General features: G+C 37.9%; 1 protein-coding gene and 2 pseudogenes across 1 annotated transcript; all 3 read left to right on the forward strand.

Moving 5' to 3' along the window:
• The first annotated feature begins 2,525 nt into the window (after positions 1–2,525).
• Positions 2,526–3,773, forward strand: LOC114371747 (annotated as a pseudogene).
• Positions 3,774–5,087: 1,314 nt separating this feature from the next.
• LOC114370756 lies at positions 5,088–10,077 on the forward strand (annotated as a pseudogene).
• Positions 10,078–11,812: 1,735 nt separating this feature from the next.
• LOC114371268 (calreticulin) lies at positions 11,813–15,280 on the forward strand. The gene is made up of 14 exons (XM_028328740.1): positions 11,813–11,986; positions 12,744–12,851; positions 12,968–13,160; positions 13,260–13,518; positions 13,607–13,663; positions 13,755–13,802; positions 13,889–13,975; positions 14,082–14,139; positions 14,235–14,302; positions 14,382–14,477; positions 14,555–14,602; positions 14,690–14,719; positions 14,800–14,898; positions 14,980–15,280. Exons 1-14 carry the CDS (start codon positions 11,887–11,889, stop codon positions 14,989–14,991), a joined length of 1,263 nt encoding a protein of 420 aa, XP_028184541.1. The 5' UTR covers positions 11,813–11,886; the 3' UTR covers positions 14,992–15,280.
• Positions 15,281–15,345: the final 65 nt, after the last annotated feature.

Raw genomic sequence — 15,345 nt, forward strand, 5'->3', positions numbered from 1 at the left:
GAATGCAGTGTGCGCCAGGGGTGACCACGCAAATTGATCCATAGTAGTGATGTGCACCAAAGGAGCTGCAATAGAAGCATACCCTCGTATAAAATGACAATAGAATCCAGCCAATCCTAAGAAGCTTCGAACTGCTCGAGTTGTCCGAAGTATAGGCCAGTTATGGATGGCCGCCACTTTTGATGCGAGGGGCTCCACACCACGGTAGGACACCAAGTGGCCCAAGTACTCCACCTAATCTTGAGCAAAGAAGCACTTGGTGAGTTTCAGAACAAAGTGGTGAGCAGAGAGTACCTGAAAGGCGAGTTCTAAGTGAAGAAGATGGTCAGCAAAGCAAGAACTATATATGAGAATATCATCGAAGAACATAATGATAAATTGACGCAAGTAAGGGCGGAAAATGGCGTTCATCATGGCCTGGAAGGATGAAGGCGCATTACACAACCCAAATGGCATCACTCTGAACTTGTAGTGGCCATGATGGGTGTGAAAGGTAGTCTTCGGGATGTCGTCGGAATGCATGCGTATATGATGATATCCCTGCAATAAATTGAGTTTAGAGAAGCAGCGAGCACCACCAAGCTCATCCAAGAGCTCATCAATCATTGCGATTGGGAAACGATCACGAATCGTAATTGCATTCAGGGCGCGATAATCCACGCAGAACCGCCACGTGTCGTCGTGCTTCTTCACCAGCAACACCGGGGAAGAGAAGGGGCTGGTGCTTGGTTGAATTAGACCCTTTTGGAGCATTGCGTCAACTTGTGTTTTGATTTCACACTTTTGAAAGTGGGGATATCTGTATGGCCAGACATTGACGGGAGCTGAGTGAGGAAGAAGATGAATGTGATGGTCAGTTTCACGTGCCGGGGGTATGGTGTTTGGTTGCTGAAATAGGCTCGCAAACTTGGTGAGGAGCTTTTGAATATCCGGATGGAAGTTCTGAGATGTGATGGAGTCAGTCTCAATAAGGGAGATATGGCAATACAGGCCTGTCTCTGTTGTCTGCGACATATGACGAAATTGAGATGAAGTTATCGGGTTTAGAGTGAATTCCTTGTCTCCCTAATGTGTGATGATACGACCCTCATGAATGAATTGCATGCAAAGGGAGTTATAATCAGTGAGAATGGGTCCTAAAGATTTCAACCACTGAACTCCCAAAATCACATTTGCTCCGACAATGGGCAGGACATGTAAATCCACGGTGAACTGAGTGGATTGAATGTCGAGAATGATGGTTTCGCAAAAGCTGGTGCATTGAAGATTCTGACCATTTCCCACCATAACACGTAGTGGTGAAGGAGTGGGCTGACAGGGAAGGCGCAATTGAGTGACGAGCTCCTGTTGAATAAAATTGTGGGTGTTGCCACCGTCCACGAGCACCACAACAGGGTGGCTGGAAAAGTTGGCCCATGAGTCGTAAGGTTTCCGGGGCGAGGTGACCCGCAAGTGAATTTAGGCTAATTTGGGACAGGCCCAGGTCAGTAATATCAATATGGTCTGGCGGGTCGAGGGGTGGGTTAGGGGATCCTATATGAGGAGTGGGGTTGTCTTCTTCGTCCGCAATCAACAAAAAAACCCTAGAGGCACATTTGTGTCCTCTATGGAATTTTTCATCACAATAGAAACAGAGACCACATTCCCGCCGTGAGGCGATTTCGTCCAGAGATAGACGGCGTATTGGGGGTGGTGCAGTGCGGGTGGGAGCAGGGAGAAGGGGTGGTAATGGTGTAGGGCGTGGGGAATGAGATGGTGGGGAAGGCGGAACCAAGGCTGGGGTTGGGACTGGCGGAGTAGGTCTTGGTCATGGTGGAGGACGTTTGTCCAAGAGTTTCTCTTCTTGGAGGCGCGCCAGCCCTGCAGCTTGGACCAGAGTGAGTGGCTGAAGCGCCTGAACCTCTCGGCGTATCTCTGGGGTGAGCCCGGAGACGAAGCAACTGAGCAAGAACGGCGAGGGAAGGCCAATGGTTCGATTTGCTAGTTCTTCGAACTCGGAAAGGTATTGAGTCACTGACCCTCTCTAAGTGAGCTTGAATAACGCCCCCGTAGGATCATCATATTGGGGCGAATCGTGTCTGGAGAGCTTGGAGGAACACGGTCCACGACGTGAACTGGCCGTTGGTCATCCATTGAAACCACGAAAGTGCGCCCCCTTCCATGTAAAACGATGCAATGGTAAGTCATTCATTCTCTGGTGTTCTGTGGTATTCGAAAAATTGGTTGATTTTGAAAATCCAACCAAGAGGTTCTGTGCCATCAAAGCGTGGAACCTCGAGCTTCATTTTGTGGCTTTGTGTAGGTACAGGTGGTGGGGGTGGTGTGTATGAGCTAGAAGGAGACGAAAACATGGGGGTGACCTGAGTCAGGAGGTCGTCAATCTTCTGAGTGAGGGTATTCATGGATTCACCAAGGAGGGCCTGATGGTTAGAGAGGCGAAGCAGAGCCTCATCAAGCTTATCCGAGGAACTCATGGAGGTGGATTCGCAACGAGAGCACCAATTTGTTAGACACAGAAACTAATAATGCTGGGTTCGAGGCCAGCTCCTCCAGAATTAAGAGAGGGAAAGGGAAAACAGACACAGAGAGAAAGGAAGTTGTATTTTCATTCATGTCTTATTGTTATTACAATTGCTTATTTATACTAACTTCCCTACTAACAGAATTTATCTTCTTATGCTCAGGGAATATTTTCCAAATTATTGGCTAATTCTATTGTGATCATGTTGTCCCCTGCAGTACCATCAACCAACAATTCTGCAATTGTGGATTCTCCTTAGCGCAACCATGTCAGCTTCCCTTCATACCAGCCTCATCATATGTAGTCGTTGAGGTAAGAAGGTCTTGTGATGACCCTTTTAGGCTTTCCTATTGACTGCACCCATGTGTTTTGTGACTGCACCCTTGCTTCGTGTTCTTGGTCTGTTATTGCTATTTTCACCTCCTTCTTGCTTGTGCTTGCTTCAGTCTTTGTATCAGGGTCACCGTCAGATCCGGTCACGGTAGTCCAAGTTCGGCGCCTGGCGAGTCTACGCTGCCTCAGACGTCGGACGCACGCTACCAGGCGGCTCGGTTGTCCGCTCCATGGAGACTTCCTTTGAGATTTTTTCCATAAACGGAAATGGAAGCTTCAGGGAGGTTTTGGACTTTGAATTTGGGAACGCCGAAGAGGGGGGTAATGTTATAGTGGTTGAAGGAAAGGCTGTGAAAGAGGAAGGTAATGAGAGCGAGATAGTGGTGAGAGCGTATCCTCAGAGTGGAAGAACGCATCAGATTCGGTTGCACTGTCAATACCTTGGGATTTCTATCATAGGAGATGTGAAATACAAGGGTGTGCACGAGTGAAAAGGAGCCACTCATCATGCACATCACCTTCATGCAGAAACATTGTCGTTTGAACATCCTGTTTCTGATTTTCACGTTAAGCTACGTGCACCTCTCCCACCATGGGCAACCCAAGCGTTTTAGCCATGATGCATGATGTTTGTATTTGATTCAACTATTCCTGTCAAATACTAACATAATCATGGTATATATAGACTCGATTTTGATTAAACAAGGAGTCTGTTGACTTAGCTCACATTGTTCTTAGAATAAAGAAGAGTTTGCGAAAGTGACTCAATTTTGATTTGTCCCTTGAAACTGAGCCGTTGTTTCTTGGCACATAAGGTTCTAGATAGGTTACAAATGGCATGGTTTTAAATTTAATGATTTCATCTATTGTATAAAGTATTATTCTTATCGTGGTTCAATTCATGCAACTCTGCTTGAAATCTTTAATTATTGAATAACTCATGTTTGTCTAAACTTTGTATAGAACTTTTAAGCATCGATCAATTGGAATAATATAATATTTACTATGGGTTAACACTTCAACAATACTATAAAGTGAAGGTGATGTTTGTAATTGTGCAAGCTGTTGAACAAGTGGCCTCAATAACTTAAGAGGGGGTGAATTAAGTCTTAAAAAAATTTTGACTAAAAAATTTTAATCCCCTTTTAAATGATATGTGATAAATTTAGAATGTAGAAGAAGAAGCAGCAATCAATTTAACAATGTTCTTTAAATGTGTAAGACAAAATAATCGAGATAAGGAAAGAAATAATTGTAAACTCGATTTATACTGTTTCGGTCACTTTTCATACCTATGTCCAGTTCTCAAGTAACCCACTTGAGATTCTCCATTATTATTGTAAACCTTTACAATCTTTGAACACACATTGGGATCCCTCACTCTTCTGTTCGAGTTTCTCACACACGAAGAGACAAACCATCTCTTGATTACAATTGATTTTTGTAAGACAAACATAATGATTTCTCTCTTTTAGAGAAGATGATACAACTTGGAGTTCTTAGAAGAATTTTCAATAATTTGCAAGAGTTTGGCCAAAGATATTTAGAGAGGTTTTGAAAGGTAAGTTCTATGAGAATTCTCATATTTTCGAAGTAAGGACACATATATATAGGCTCATTATGTCTATTCAAAACAATTTGAAGAGATGTGTCTTTTTAAAAGATTTTCTGAAATTTTTTCACTGATAATCGATTACATGACACTTGTAATCGATTTCACAATCATATCTTGAAGGATTGTGATTTCACAATCTTTGAACACACATTGGGATCCCTCACTCTTCTGTTCGAGTTTCTCACACACGAAGAGACAAACCATCTCTTGATTACAATTGAGTTTTGTAAGACAAACATAATGATTTCTCTCTTTTAGAGAAGATGATACAACTTGGAGTTCTTAGAAGAATTTTCAATAATTTGCAAGAGTTTGGCCAAAGATATTTAGAGAGGTTTTGAAAGGTAAGTTCTATGAGAATTCTCATATTTTCGAAGTAAGGACACATATATATAGGCTCATTATGTCTATTCAAAACAATTTGAAGAGATGTGTCTTTTTAAAAGATTTTCTGAAATTTTTTCACTGATAATCGATTACATGACACTTGTAATCGATTTCACAATCATATCTTGAAGGATTGTGATTTTTCAATAGTTTTTCTGAACTCTCTTCGCTGGTAATTGATTACATGACTCTTGTAATCATTACACAAATCAAAATTCAAATAATTTTGTGTCGTTGGGTCATCAATTCAAAATTTTCAATATGTCATTTTCAACCTGGTAATTGATTACCCGTTCAAAAAGAGATTTCTGAATTGATTTAACTTTAATAAAAGAATTTTGACAGTAAAGATTTTGAGGTCAAACTATAACAATCAAATTGAGATTCTTTTAACAAATTTACTAAGTCCTTATCTTAGATTTTCTTGATCTTGTTCTTTGACTTGATTCAATCCGTGTTCATCAAGTAAACTTTTGACATCATCAAAACTTGCATGATATAGATTCACACAAGCAATCTTTAATTGTTGAAGTGTTAATGCTTCTTTTCTTTAGTTTGTATAGAACTTTTTAAGCATCGACCACCTGGTACTATAAATATTTAGAATGAGTTAACGGTTTTACTTTTATATTTTTAAGCAACAGTTTGAATTTCCTTTTTCTTATTCAAAGGAAAGGTGATATCTGTATCTATGGAGATTTTAAATAATTAGAGAAGTTGAATTCATTTATACACAGCCCATTGAAAATAGATAAGAACTGAAATGACAAATAACCTACCTATTAATAAACAGCCAGTTCACTGAATCAATGCCGGAAAAAAAACCTGTTTTAAGTCCAAATCCGCCATTAAAACAACCAGTTTTTTTTATATTCCAAGGGCCATGAAAGCTCCCCTTGTTTTTCTCTAGCTAGCTTTAGAATAACAAATTTCTAGACTTGTTCTAAGGCTATAAAACATGGTGTTCAATTATATGCTACATTACCTCAAGAAGTTTACTACATAATTTTCAACTGTTGCATTTGGAAATGGGTGTATTGAGCGAGGGTCTTACACAAATTCTGATACCTGTGACTGCATTAATTGGAATTGGGTTTGCTTTGCTTCAATGGCTTTTGTTGTCAAGGGTAAGAGTCTCTTCTGCTGATCACACCAATGCGGACAACGGATATAGAAAAAGCTTAATAGGAGATTCAGAGTTGGAGAATGGTGTTCAGAGTGTTGAAGTTACCAATAACTGTGCTGAAATCCAGCATGCCATTTCTGTTGGTGAGTGTTGTCTCCTTCTCTTTTATAAGTTTATGATTGGATTTAGTCATTTAGCTATGATACATGCAAACTAAAACTTAATTGCTTTTTGATATGTTCCCGGGAGCTACTTCATTTTTGTTTACCGAGTATAAGTATCTGACTATCTTCATGGAGTGTTTGGTGCAATAATTTTCGTCTTTCTGGGATCTGTGAAGGGCTTTAGTACACAAAGTGACCCTTGCACTTACAATGAAGGCAATATTTGTAAACCAGCACTTGCTAATGCCGTCTTTAGCACCGTTGCATTCTTGCTTGGTGCTCTAAACTCTGTCCTTTCTGACTTTCTTGGGATGAAGATTGCAACCTATGCCAACGCTAGAACTACTCCTGAAGCAAGGAAGGGAATAGGAAAGGCTTTTGTTACCGCTTTTCGGTCTGGTCCGGTGATGGGCTTTCTTCTTTCTGCAAATGGCCTGTTGGTGCTATACATCACCATCAATTTACTCAAACTGTATTATCGAGATGACTGGGAGGGACTTTACGAGTCTATTACTGGCCATGGCCTTGGAGGTTTGTCAATGGCACTCTTCGAAAGAGTTGGAGGTGGCATATACACCAAAGCAGCTGATTTTGGTGCTGACCTGGTGGGAAACTTGAACACTGTCCCAGAAGATGATCCACGGAACCCCGCTGTAATATCTTCTATCCCTTTCTCTTTAATCATCAGAAAATTCTATTTGTTATTGGAGTTATGGAAGCCTTGAATGGTACATAAGTTGTCTTTTCAAGCATGCAACTTTCTCTATATTCTATTAAATATTCCTTTTGTAGTTAAGAATCTTCAGTCTCTGACAGTTTAATCTCTGAAAAACTGAAGTAACATTTGACATTTCAAACTATAATTCATAAATGCTATATTTCTAGTCACTAAATTTTATGAATCTTTCCAGGTTATTGTAGACAATGTAGGAGACAATGTTGGAGATATTGCTGGGATGGGCTCAGACTTATTTGGGTCTTATGCAGAATCATCATGTGCGGCTTTATTTGTAGCATCCATATCATCGTTTGGAACGAATCATGACTACACAGCCATGACATATCCTCTCATCATAAGCTCCATGGGAATTGTGGTTTGGTTGATTGCAACTCTTTTTGCAACTGATCTGTTTGAAATTACAAACGTGAGCCAAATAGAACCATCCTTGAAAAGACAGCTTCTTATTGCAACTATATTAATAACTGCTGGTATTGCCATAGTCAGCTTCACTGCTTTGCCATCAGAATTTACCCTCTATAACTTTGGAGCCAGCAAGGTTGTCAAGAACTGGTATGACTAAATTTCAGCCGACCTCCTCCTTTTGCCAACATGTATAGATTGTTTGGTTTTATATTATTTACTTGTAATCATATTCATTGGTCAGTAATTACATAATCTCAGGCATCTTTTCTTCTGCGTTGCTATTGGCTTATTGGCTGGCCTTGGAATTGGGTACATTACTGAGTACTACACACTGAGCAGGCTTCCTCTGCTTCTGGTCTGTTGCATAGACTCCCTTTCCTTCTAGTTTCTGAGGAGTCTATCAATTCCTTAAAATCTAAAATTTATCCTAAATTTTCAGAAAGTTGGATCTTGTAAATGGCTTAAATTTTCTCATAATCATTAGCATGTAGACACCCACAACAAGGTTTTCAAATTAAGATTTAAATTGTGAATTGTCAAGCTAATTTTTTAATCTTGAATCATAATTTGTATTTTGAATAATAAGATTCAGAGACAATGAAAAATAACTTCAAATATCAAATATATCATATAGATGGTGTATAGTATTCAAAATTTTAAACTAGAAATAGATAAAATGAAGCCTCTATTTTGGAAGAATGGAAATGAAGCAATGAAACAGCCAAATAGAGTGCATGCAATAAGTGAGTAAGTGACAAATTGAGTAGTAGAATAATCAAATAGGATAAATTCAGTATTCCTCCTTCAATTCCTTTTTTTAACAATTCAATGAATTGTGTGATTCGTTAAAGAAAGGTAAAAAAAGAAGAAAAAAAAGTAATGAATTGTGTGATTCATATAAATGATACTAAATCACATTGCTTCAATGAATTGTGTGATTCGTTAAAGAAAGGTAAAAAAGGAAGGAAAAAAAAGTAATGAATTGTGTGATTCATATCAATGATACTAAATCACATTGATTCATTCATTTATCATGATATTCAAAGTCATTTATGATTCTTCTTATGATATGTATCCTTTTCCGAGTTGCATCAAATCGTGAATCATAAGACTCTAATAACTATAACCCACATAGTTAGTGAATTAGATATTCAGATTTTAAATTGCTAACTAGTTATTCATATCTAATTTCCAAATTGCAGTCCAGTGCAAGATGTGGCAGATTCCTGCAGGACTGGAGCTGCAACAAATTTGATTTTTGGATTGGCACTTGGATATAAATCAGTCATCATTCCCGTATTTGCTATTGCTATTGCTATTCATGTAAGCTTTAGTCTTGCCGCCATGTATGGAATTGGTGTTGCTGCACTTGGAATGCTCAGTACCATCACCACTAGTCTTGCCATTGATGCTTATGGTCCAATCAGTGATAATGGTGGGGGTATTGCTGAAATGGCCGGAATGAGACATAAGATACGAGAGAGAACTGATGCTCTCGATGCTGCTGGAAACACCACAGCCGCTATAGGCAAGGTAACTTGTCATCTAAAACAAAGAATTTCCGTCTGTCTTGTGTGGAAAGCTGAATCTGTTGTGCCTTTCTGACAGGGTTTTGCTATTGGATCAGCTGTACTTGCGTCTCTTGCATTGTTTGGTGCTTATGTTAGCAGAGCAGGCATCAAAACAGTGAATGTGATGACCCCAAAAGTTTTTATTGGTTTGATTGTGGGAGCAATGCTTCCCTAATGGTTTTCAGCCATGACAATGAAGAGTGTTGGGAGTGCAGCTCTCAAAATGGTTGAAGAAGTTCGTAGGCAATTCAATACCATTCCTGGTCTTTTAGAAGGAAGAGAAAAACCTGATTATGCAAATTGTGTAAAGATTTCCACTGATGCCTCTCTTAAGGAGATGATCCCCCCCAGTGCATTGGTTTTGCTTACACCACTTATTGCCGGAACATTCTTTGGGGTAGAGAATCTTGCTGGGGTTCTTGCCGGTTCCCTTGTTTCCGGTGGTGTGCAGGTAAATGGCAGCATTATATTTGTTCATTTCTAACCAGAGCCTTAGGTAGTAGTAATATTCAACTTTGTTGAGATATTTTCACTTCTTCACAGGTGGCAATTTCAGATTCCAACACTGGTGGTGCATGGGATAACGCCAAGAAATACATAGAGGTAGAGCTAAGAAACTTTATGTTACTATTTCAACTTTTGGTTTCATAACGTATACAAAACTAGAACTTTGACAATGAAAAATTCTGAGGAACTCATTGCATTTTGTCTTTTTGGCTTTTAGAAATGACTCGTACATTGTTTTGGTGCTTATAGGCCGGTACTACCCCACATGATGCATCACTTGGTCCAAAAGGCTCCAATCCACACAAAGCAGCTGTCACTGTTGGAGACCCTCTCAAGGATACTTCGGGTCCCTCACTCAACATTTTGATTAAGCTCATGGCAGTTGAATCATTGCTGTTTGCTCCATTCTTTGCAGCTCATGGAGGCTTAATCTTTAAATCGTTCTGATCTCGAGCTGTTCATGCAATCATCTAAATCCGATTATGCATACCTTCAACAGCATCTAATGGAGCTGTGAGATTGGTTGATTGTGTTTGTTTATGTGATTTTTAAGCCAGTTATCTGGAATGAGATTACACAATGTAGATTATGCAAGTTGGGAGTAGGATCCCATTGTTAATTATGAGAATAGTAATTTGCTTTGATTTCACCAATTTTATTTCAGTTATCTGAAATAAGATTACTTAATGTAGATTATGCAAGTTGGGAGTAGGATCTCATTGTTAATTATTAAGAGAATAGTAAAATAAATATTCATGAACTACACGTGCCGCGTGATGTGTGGGATTATGATCAAACCAAGCCAAGGTTAACCTAACTCCCTGGTGCACTGCAAAATGGAACTCTCTAGAATCATAAATAATTGTGGCCCACAAACAGAGATAGCAGAACTTCTAATCTAAGCATCCTAATTTTCCAAACAACAATAAAATGAATGCCGGCGTCATTCTAATCCAACCATGAATAGAACAGGTGCCCTTTTTTATATTATGCCTCTTTGGTTTTATTTCCTTTTTCCCTAGTGGACTGGGAGTTTGTGGTTGTCATTACTCATAAAAAAAAATGGGAGAAAAGAGAACAGAGATGAAAAAAAAAACCACGAATAACAAAATATTTTATTTTTATTTCGTTGGAGAGAATTAAAGGAAAAGAAAGAGAAAAATTGACTCATAAAAACTAAGATTTAAATTTTCCTTTTTTTATTTTCTTTTTAATTCAAATTAATTTTTTTCTCTCTCTTATTTTTCATTCTTCCAATCAAACGGACTATAATTCTCGTCTTTCCATTCTACCCCTCATCTATAAAAAGGTAAGTAAGTACCACTGATGTAATATTAAATACATTTGTTTTTTATTGTCAATTAAATTTATTAGAATCTTCTCAGAAAAAAATAAATTTATTAGAAACTATTAAATCATAATTAGAATTCATTAAATTAAAAATGAGACCTATCAAATTGTATTTTTAATATGTTTTAATTCATCATAAAATATAATCAAAAGAGTATGTTGTTCTTTAAGAAAAAAGAGTATATTATTAGTATATCTTAACTAAAAAATCTTCCTTCCCCTATGGCAAACTTTTTCCTAAGATGATAAGATTTAAGCATATTATCTTTTCCAAGTTTCTTCTCGCCCTTTTTAACACTTCAAACCTAGAGATGGTGATGATAAAATTATAGGTTTAAATTTATTTTTCGTTTTCATGTGATTTAATGTTTTTTTTTATTTTTCTCGGTAAAATTTATCTCTCCCCACATGATGAGAAAATAAATTCCCTATCACCCTACCAACATGAGAGAGAATAAGAAGAATAGAGCCTTAGGTTGAGAGAGAAATCTATTTTATATGGGAGGCAATGATTAAATTTGAACTTTAAGTTTAATTTGATTCTCAAATTTTTAAAATGTTTATTTGATTAAAATTTTTAAAAAATAAATTAATTTGTTTCTTAAATTATTTTAAATGGTTTAATTTAATCTTCAAGTTCTTATCAATTTGAATACCAAATTGATTTATTTTTAAGAATTTAATAATAAAATTAAATTTTTAAAGAATTTAAATATGAAATTAAATAATTTAAGAAAGAAATTGATAATTAAATCTTCAAAAATATATAAAATGTAATTCAAGCGAATCACACGTGTGATTAGTGTGACATCAGCCACTGAACACACACCCTAGAACAAAAGTATAAAATCCTGATGGCAGTAGCGTAAATACGTCAAGGGATTCCACTTAACGTGTACGGTTCAGTAGAGTCTGTAGTATTACCAATGAGAAAGTGCCACGCAACATCAATGACAATCAAAACGTACGTGACATAAACCAATTGGTTCAAAACTGCCACCTCGTGTCCACGTAGGACTGAGCCACCTCAATTTCCAAATTTGTCCACTCCACTGAAAACCCAAAGCAAATTGATCCGCTATATAGAACAGGTAGCCTCACTCACTCAAATTCGAACTTCTCACGTTCATTTCTACACATCCCTAGCTCTGTCGTTCCGTCGTTGACGATGGCGTTTCGGGTGCGAAGCCCTGACCTCCGCTCTCTCTTTCTTCTCTCTCTCTTGTCCATCGCTTCCGCCAATGTCTTCTTCGAAGAGCGTTTCGATGGTATAAAATCCTTCCTTCGTTTCTTCTCTTCTCTCACTAGATCGCGCCCCTGAATTTTCGTCATTTTCATTCTGCATTGTTGTGTGCCGAATTAGGCATTACTTTTCCAGGATCAAGGTTTTTCTTTCGTGTCTGAGCCTCGATCTGAAAAGCTTCGATGGTTCGATTTGTGTTTTGAGTTGGAAATCGAGGTCTGGCTTCAAATGTCATGCTTCTGACTAGATCTGTTAACGCGTGTACCGTTTTGTTATTTTTTTTCTATGTGTTGATTGTGCTGGCGTGGTTTATAATGGTTTATGCATTAGCCTCAATAACCGTTCTCAAAATAGATTGTATAGATGAGGCGAGCATGGGAGGCTCTAGTTTTTTTGTTTTGCCGCAATTTTAGGTTAAATTCAGCTTTTGATAATGGATAATTGAGTAGGCGGCAGTTACAGTCACTCAGAAATGTTTGAATTAGTGATTAGTGATAGTAGTTTTTTTACTTAAAAGTAAGGAGTCTGTTTCATGTCTGAAAAGGTGAACATTCTTCTTAAACACGCCGATGGTACTGGCGAACTTTTTATTAATTTTTTGCATTTTCCTTTATCATTCGATGGTACATTGTCTATAAGATTAATAGCTTTTTTTTAAAATTTATTTGTCCTTGCGCCTCAACGGGTAGTCCTTTTTCGGAGTTCATTTGTATTTTCTTTAATCCTAGATCAGTATTTCCCACTTTTCTAACTCGTGTGCATGTGCTTTGTGTGGATGCCAGACGGGTGGGAAAATCGATGGGTTAAATCAGATTGGAAAAAAGATGAGAACGTGGCTGGGGAGTGGAACCACACCTCTGGTCAATGGAATGGAGACGCTAATGACAAAGGTAAACTAAATTGCTATGTTGAATAGTCGGGTATTATACTATTATTGTTGCTCATGTTTACTTTTGTTTAAAATTGATATTAAGATATGTTTGGTTGAATGTTGATATCTCTGCAGGTATTCAAACCAGTGAGGATTACAGATTCTATGCTATTTCAGCTGAGTACCCTGAATTCAGCAACAAGGGTAAGACACTAGTCTTTCAATTTTCTGTTAAGCACGAACAGAAGCTTGACTGTGGTGGTGGCTACATGAAGTTGCTCAGTGGGGATGTTGATCAGAAGAAATTTGGCGGGGATACTCCTTACAGGTGATTTATATATCCCCTTTTGATTTGCTGCTCTTTCCTGATGGGTGCCTTTGATGTTGTAAAACAGCTGATCTTTTGACATTTGTTGTTCTGTTGCAGTATTATGTTTGGCCCAGATATCTGCGGTTACAGTACCAAGAAAGTTCACGCTATTCTTACCTACAATAACACAAACCACTTGATAAAGAAGGATGTTCCTTGTGAGACTGACCAACTTACTCATGTTTACACATTTATCCTCCGTCCGGATGCAACCTACAGCATCCTGATTGATAATGTGGAGAAGCAAACTGGTAGTCTCTACTCTGATTGGGATCTTCTCCCTCCAAAGACAATCAAGGATCCTGAGGCTAAAAAAGTACTTTTCTTCCCAGAGTTGTAGTTTAATTGTCAGATTTGGTTTTGGTTTCGGTTTTGATCATTTCTAATCTTTAATATACTCACAGCCAGAAGATTGGGATGACAAAGAATATATTCCTGATCCTGAGGATAAGAAACCAGAGGTAATGCCTTTTTCTAAAAGGCCTCTCATGTTATATGAACCTTTCAGAGTACTATGTGGTATGTACTGACTCGTATGTCTTGTATTTGTAGGGGTATGATGACATCCCAAAAGAGCTCCCAGACCCCGAAGCCAAGAAGGTATTTCTCAATTTTTTGTTTCCTTGTGCTGCATAAACATCACTTTATGCTGTAGTTACTTATTAGATTAATTGCTGATGCTGTAGCCTGAAGATTGGGATGATGAGGAAGATGGTGAGTGGACACCCCCTACCATTGCCAACCCTGAGTACAAGGGCCCATGGAAGGCAGAGGTTTGTGGAAATTTTTATTGTAAATTTGTAATATTTGAAATACGACATATTCCATTATGTTTGGTAATGAATTTGCTTTCTAACTTTGCATGCTACATATTTGCAGAAAATCAAGAACCCCAACTATAAAGGAAAATGGAAGGCACCATTGATTGATAACCCAGGTTCATTATACACTCTTCTACACCGTAGTAATATTTTTATAAATTATTTTGCATTATAAGATAAATATATTCAACATTTGAAAAACATTTGTCAGATTTCAAGGATGACCCCGACCTCTATGTTTTCCCCAACTTGAAGTACGTGGGGATTGAATTGTGGCAGGTAAACTTTTAATTTTTACATCGCTATAGTTGATACTTTTGTATCTAAACTCTGACAAGCAAGCTATTTTATCTTACAGGTGAAATCTGGTACTTTGTTTGACAATGTCTTAATTACTGATGATCCTGAGTATGCTAAGCAGCTGGTTGAAGAAACATGGGGCAAGCACAAGGATGTAAGTCTTTCTATCCACTGATCTTTTGGTATGCTATTGAAAGATATGATCTCCTTAATGAAAATGTGTTCTTGCAGGCTGAGAAGGCAGCATTTGAGGAGGCCGAGAAGAAGAGGGAAGAGGAGGTAAAATTTTGTCCTGAAATAGCATCTTTGAAAATTTTCTTGTTTATCAAATTTTCTTACACCTCCATATCTTGAACTCTTTTCCAGGAATCAAAGGATGACCCAGTTGACTCTGATGTAAGAAAAACTATTGATTCCTGAAATTTTTGGTCCATCATCAGTTACACTGATTCTGACGAAGTTAATGTTCTCTATAGGCTGATGAGGAAGAGGAAGATGCTGATGAAGCTGGCAATGACTCCGATGCTGAATCAAAGACGGAAGCTGGAGAAGACACCAAGGAAGAGGGTGTACATGTAAGTTTTTCCATCCCCTTATCTCACTTTAATCAAACTTGGCATCAATGTATTTAATAATTCTTCCCGTTTTATTTGCAGGATGAACTCTAGGAAGTTTGCAAAACGGATAAAGAGTGAGCGGAAGTTATATTCCGGAAAGTTATATCTTTTTCAGTTGTAGTGTTTTTTTGTTTTTATTTTTCCCTAGATAAGCAGACCGTGGAAAACTGCAAGTGAAAGCTGGAGCTTTTGCTTCAATCACATTTGACTATTTCACTGATTAGAACAGGCAAAGATGTCTCTTTTGGGTTGATCTTTTTATGTTTCGATCAATTGAATTTTCCATTATGACACCGTCCTGAAAATCTAATTAATTGCAAAAAAGGATTATCTTTGTTAATCGTTTGCTAAGCTAGTTTGAGAGCTACTAGAAATTTTACTTGTCAAGTTATAATATGTGGCGCA

Source organism: Glycine soja, chromosome 10 (assembly GCF_004193775.1).
Source record: "Glycine soja cultivar W05 chromosome 10, ASM419377v2, whole genome shotgun sequence".
NCBI lineage: Eukaryota > Viridiplantae > Streptophyta > Magnoliopsida > Fabales > Fabaceae > Glycine > Glycine soja.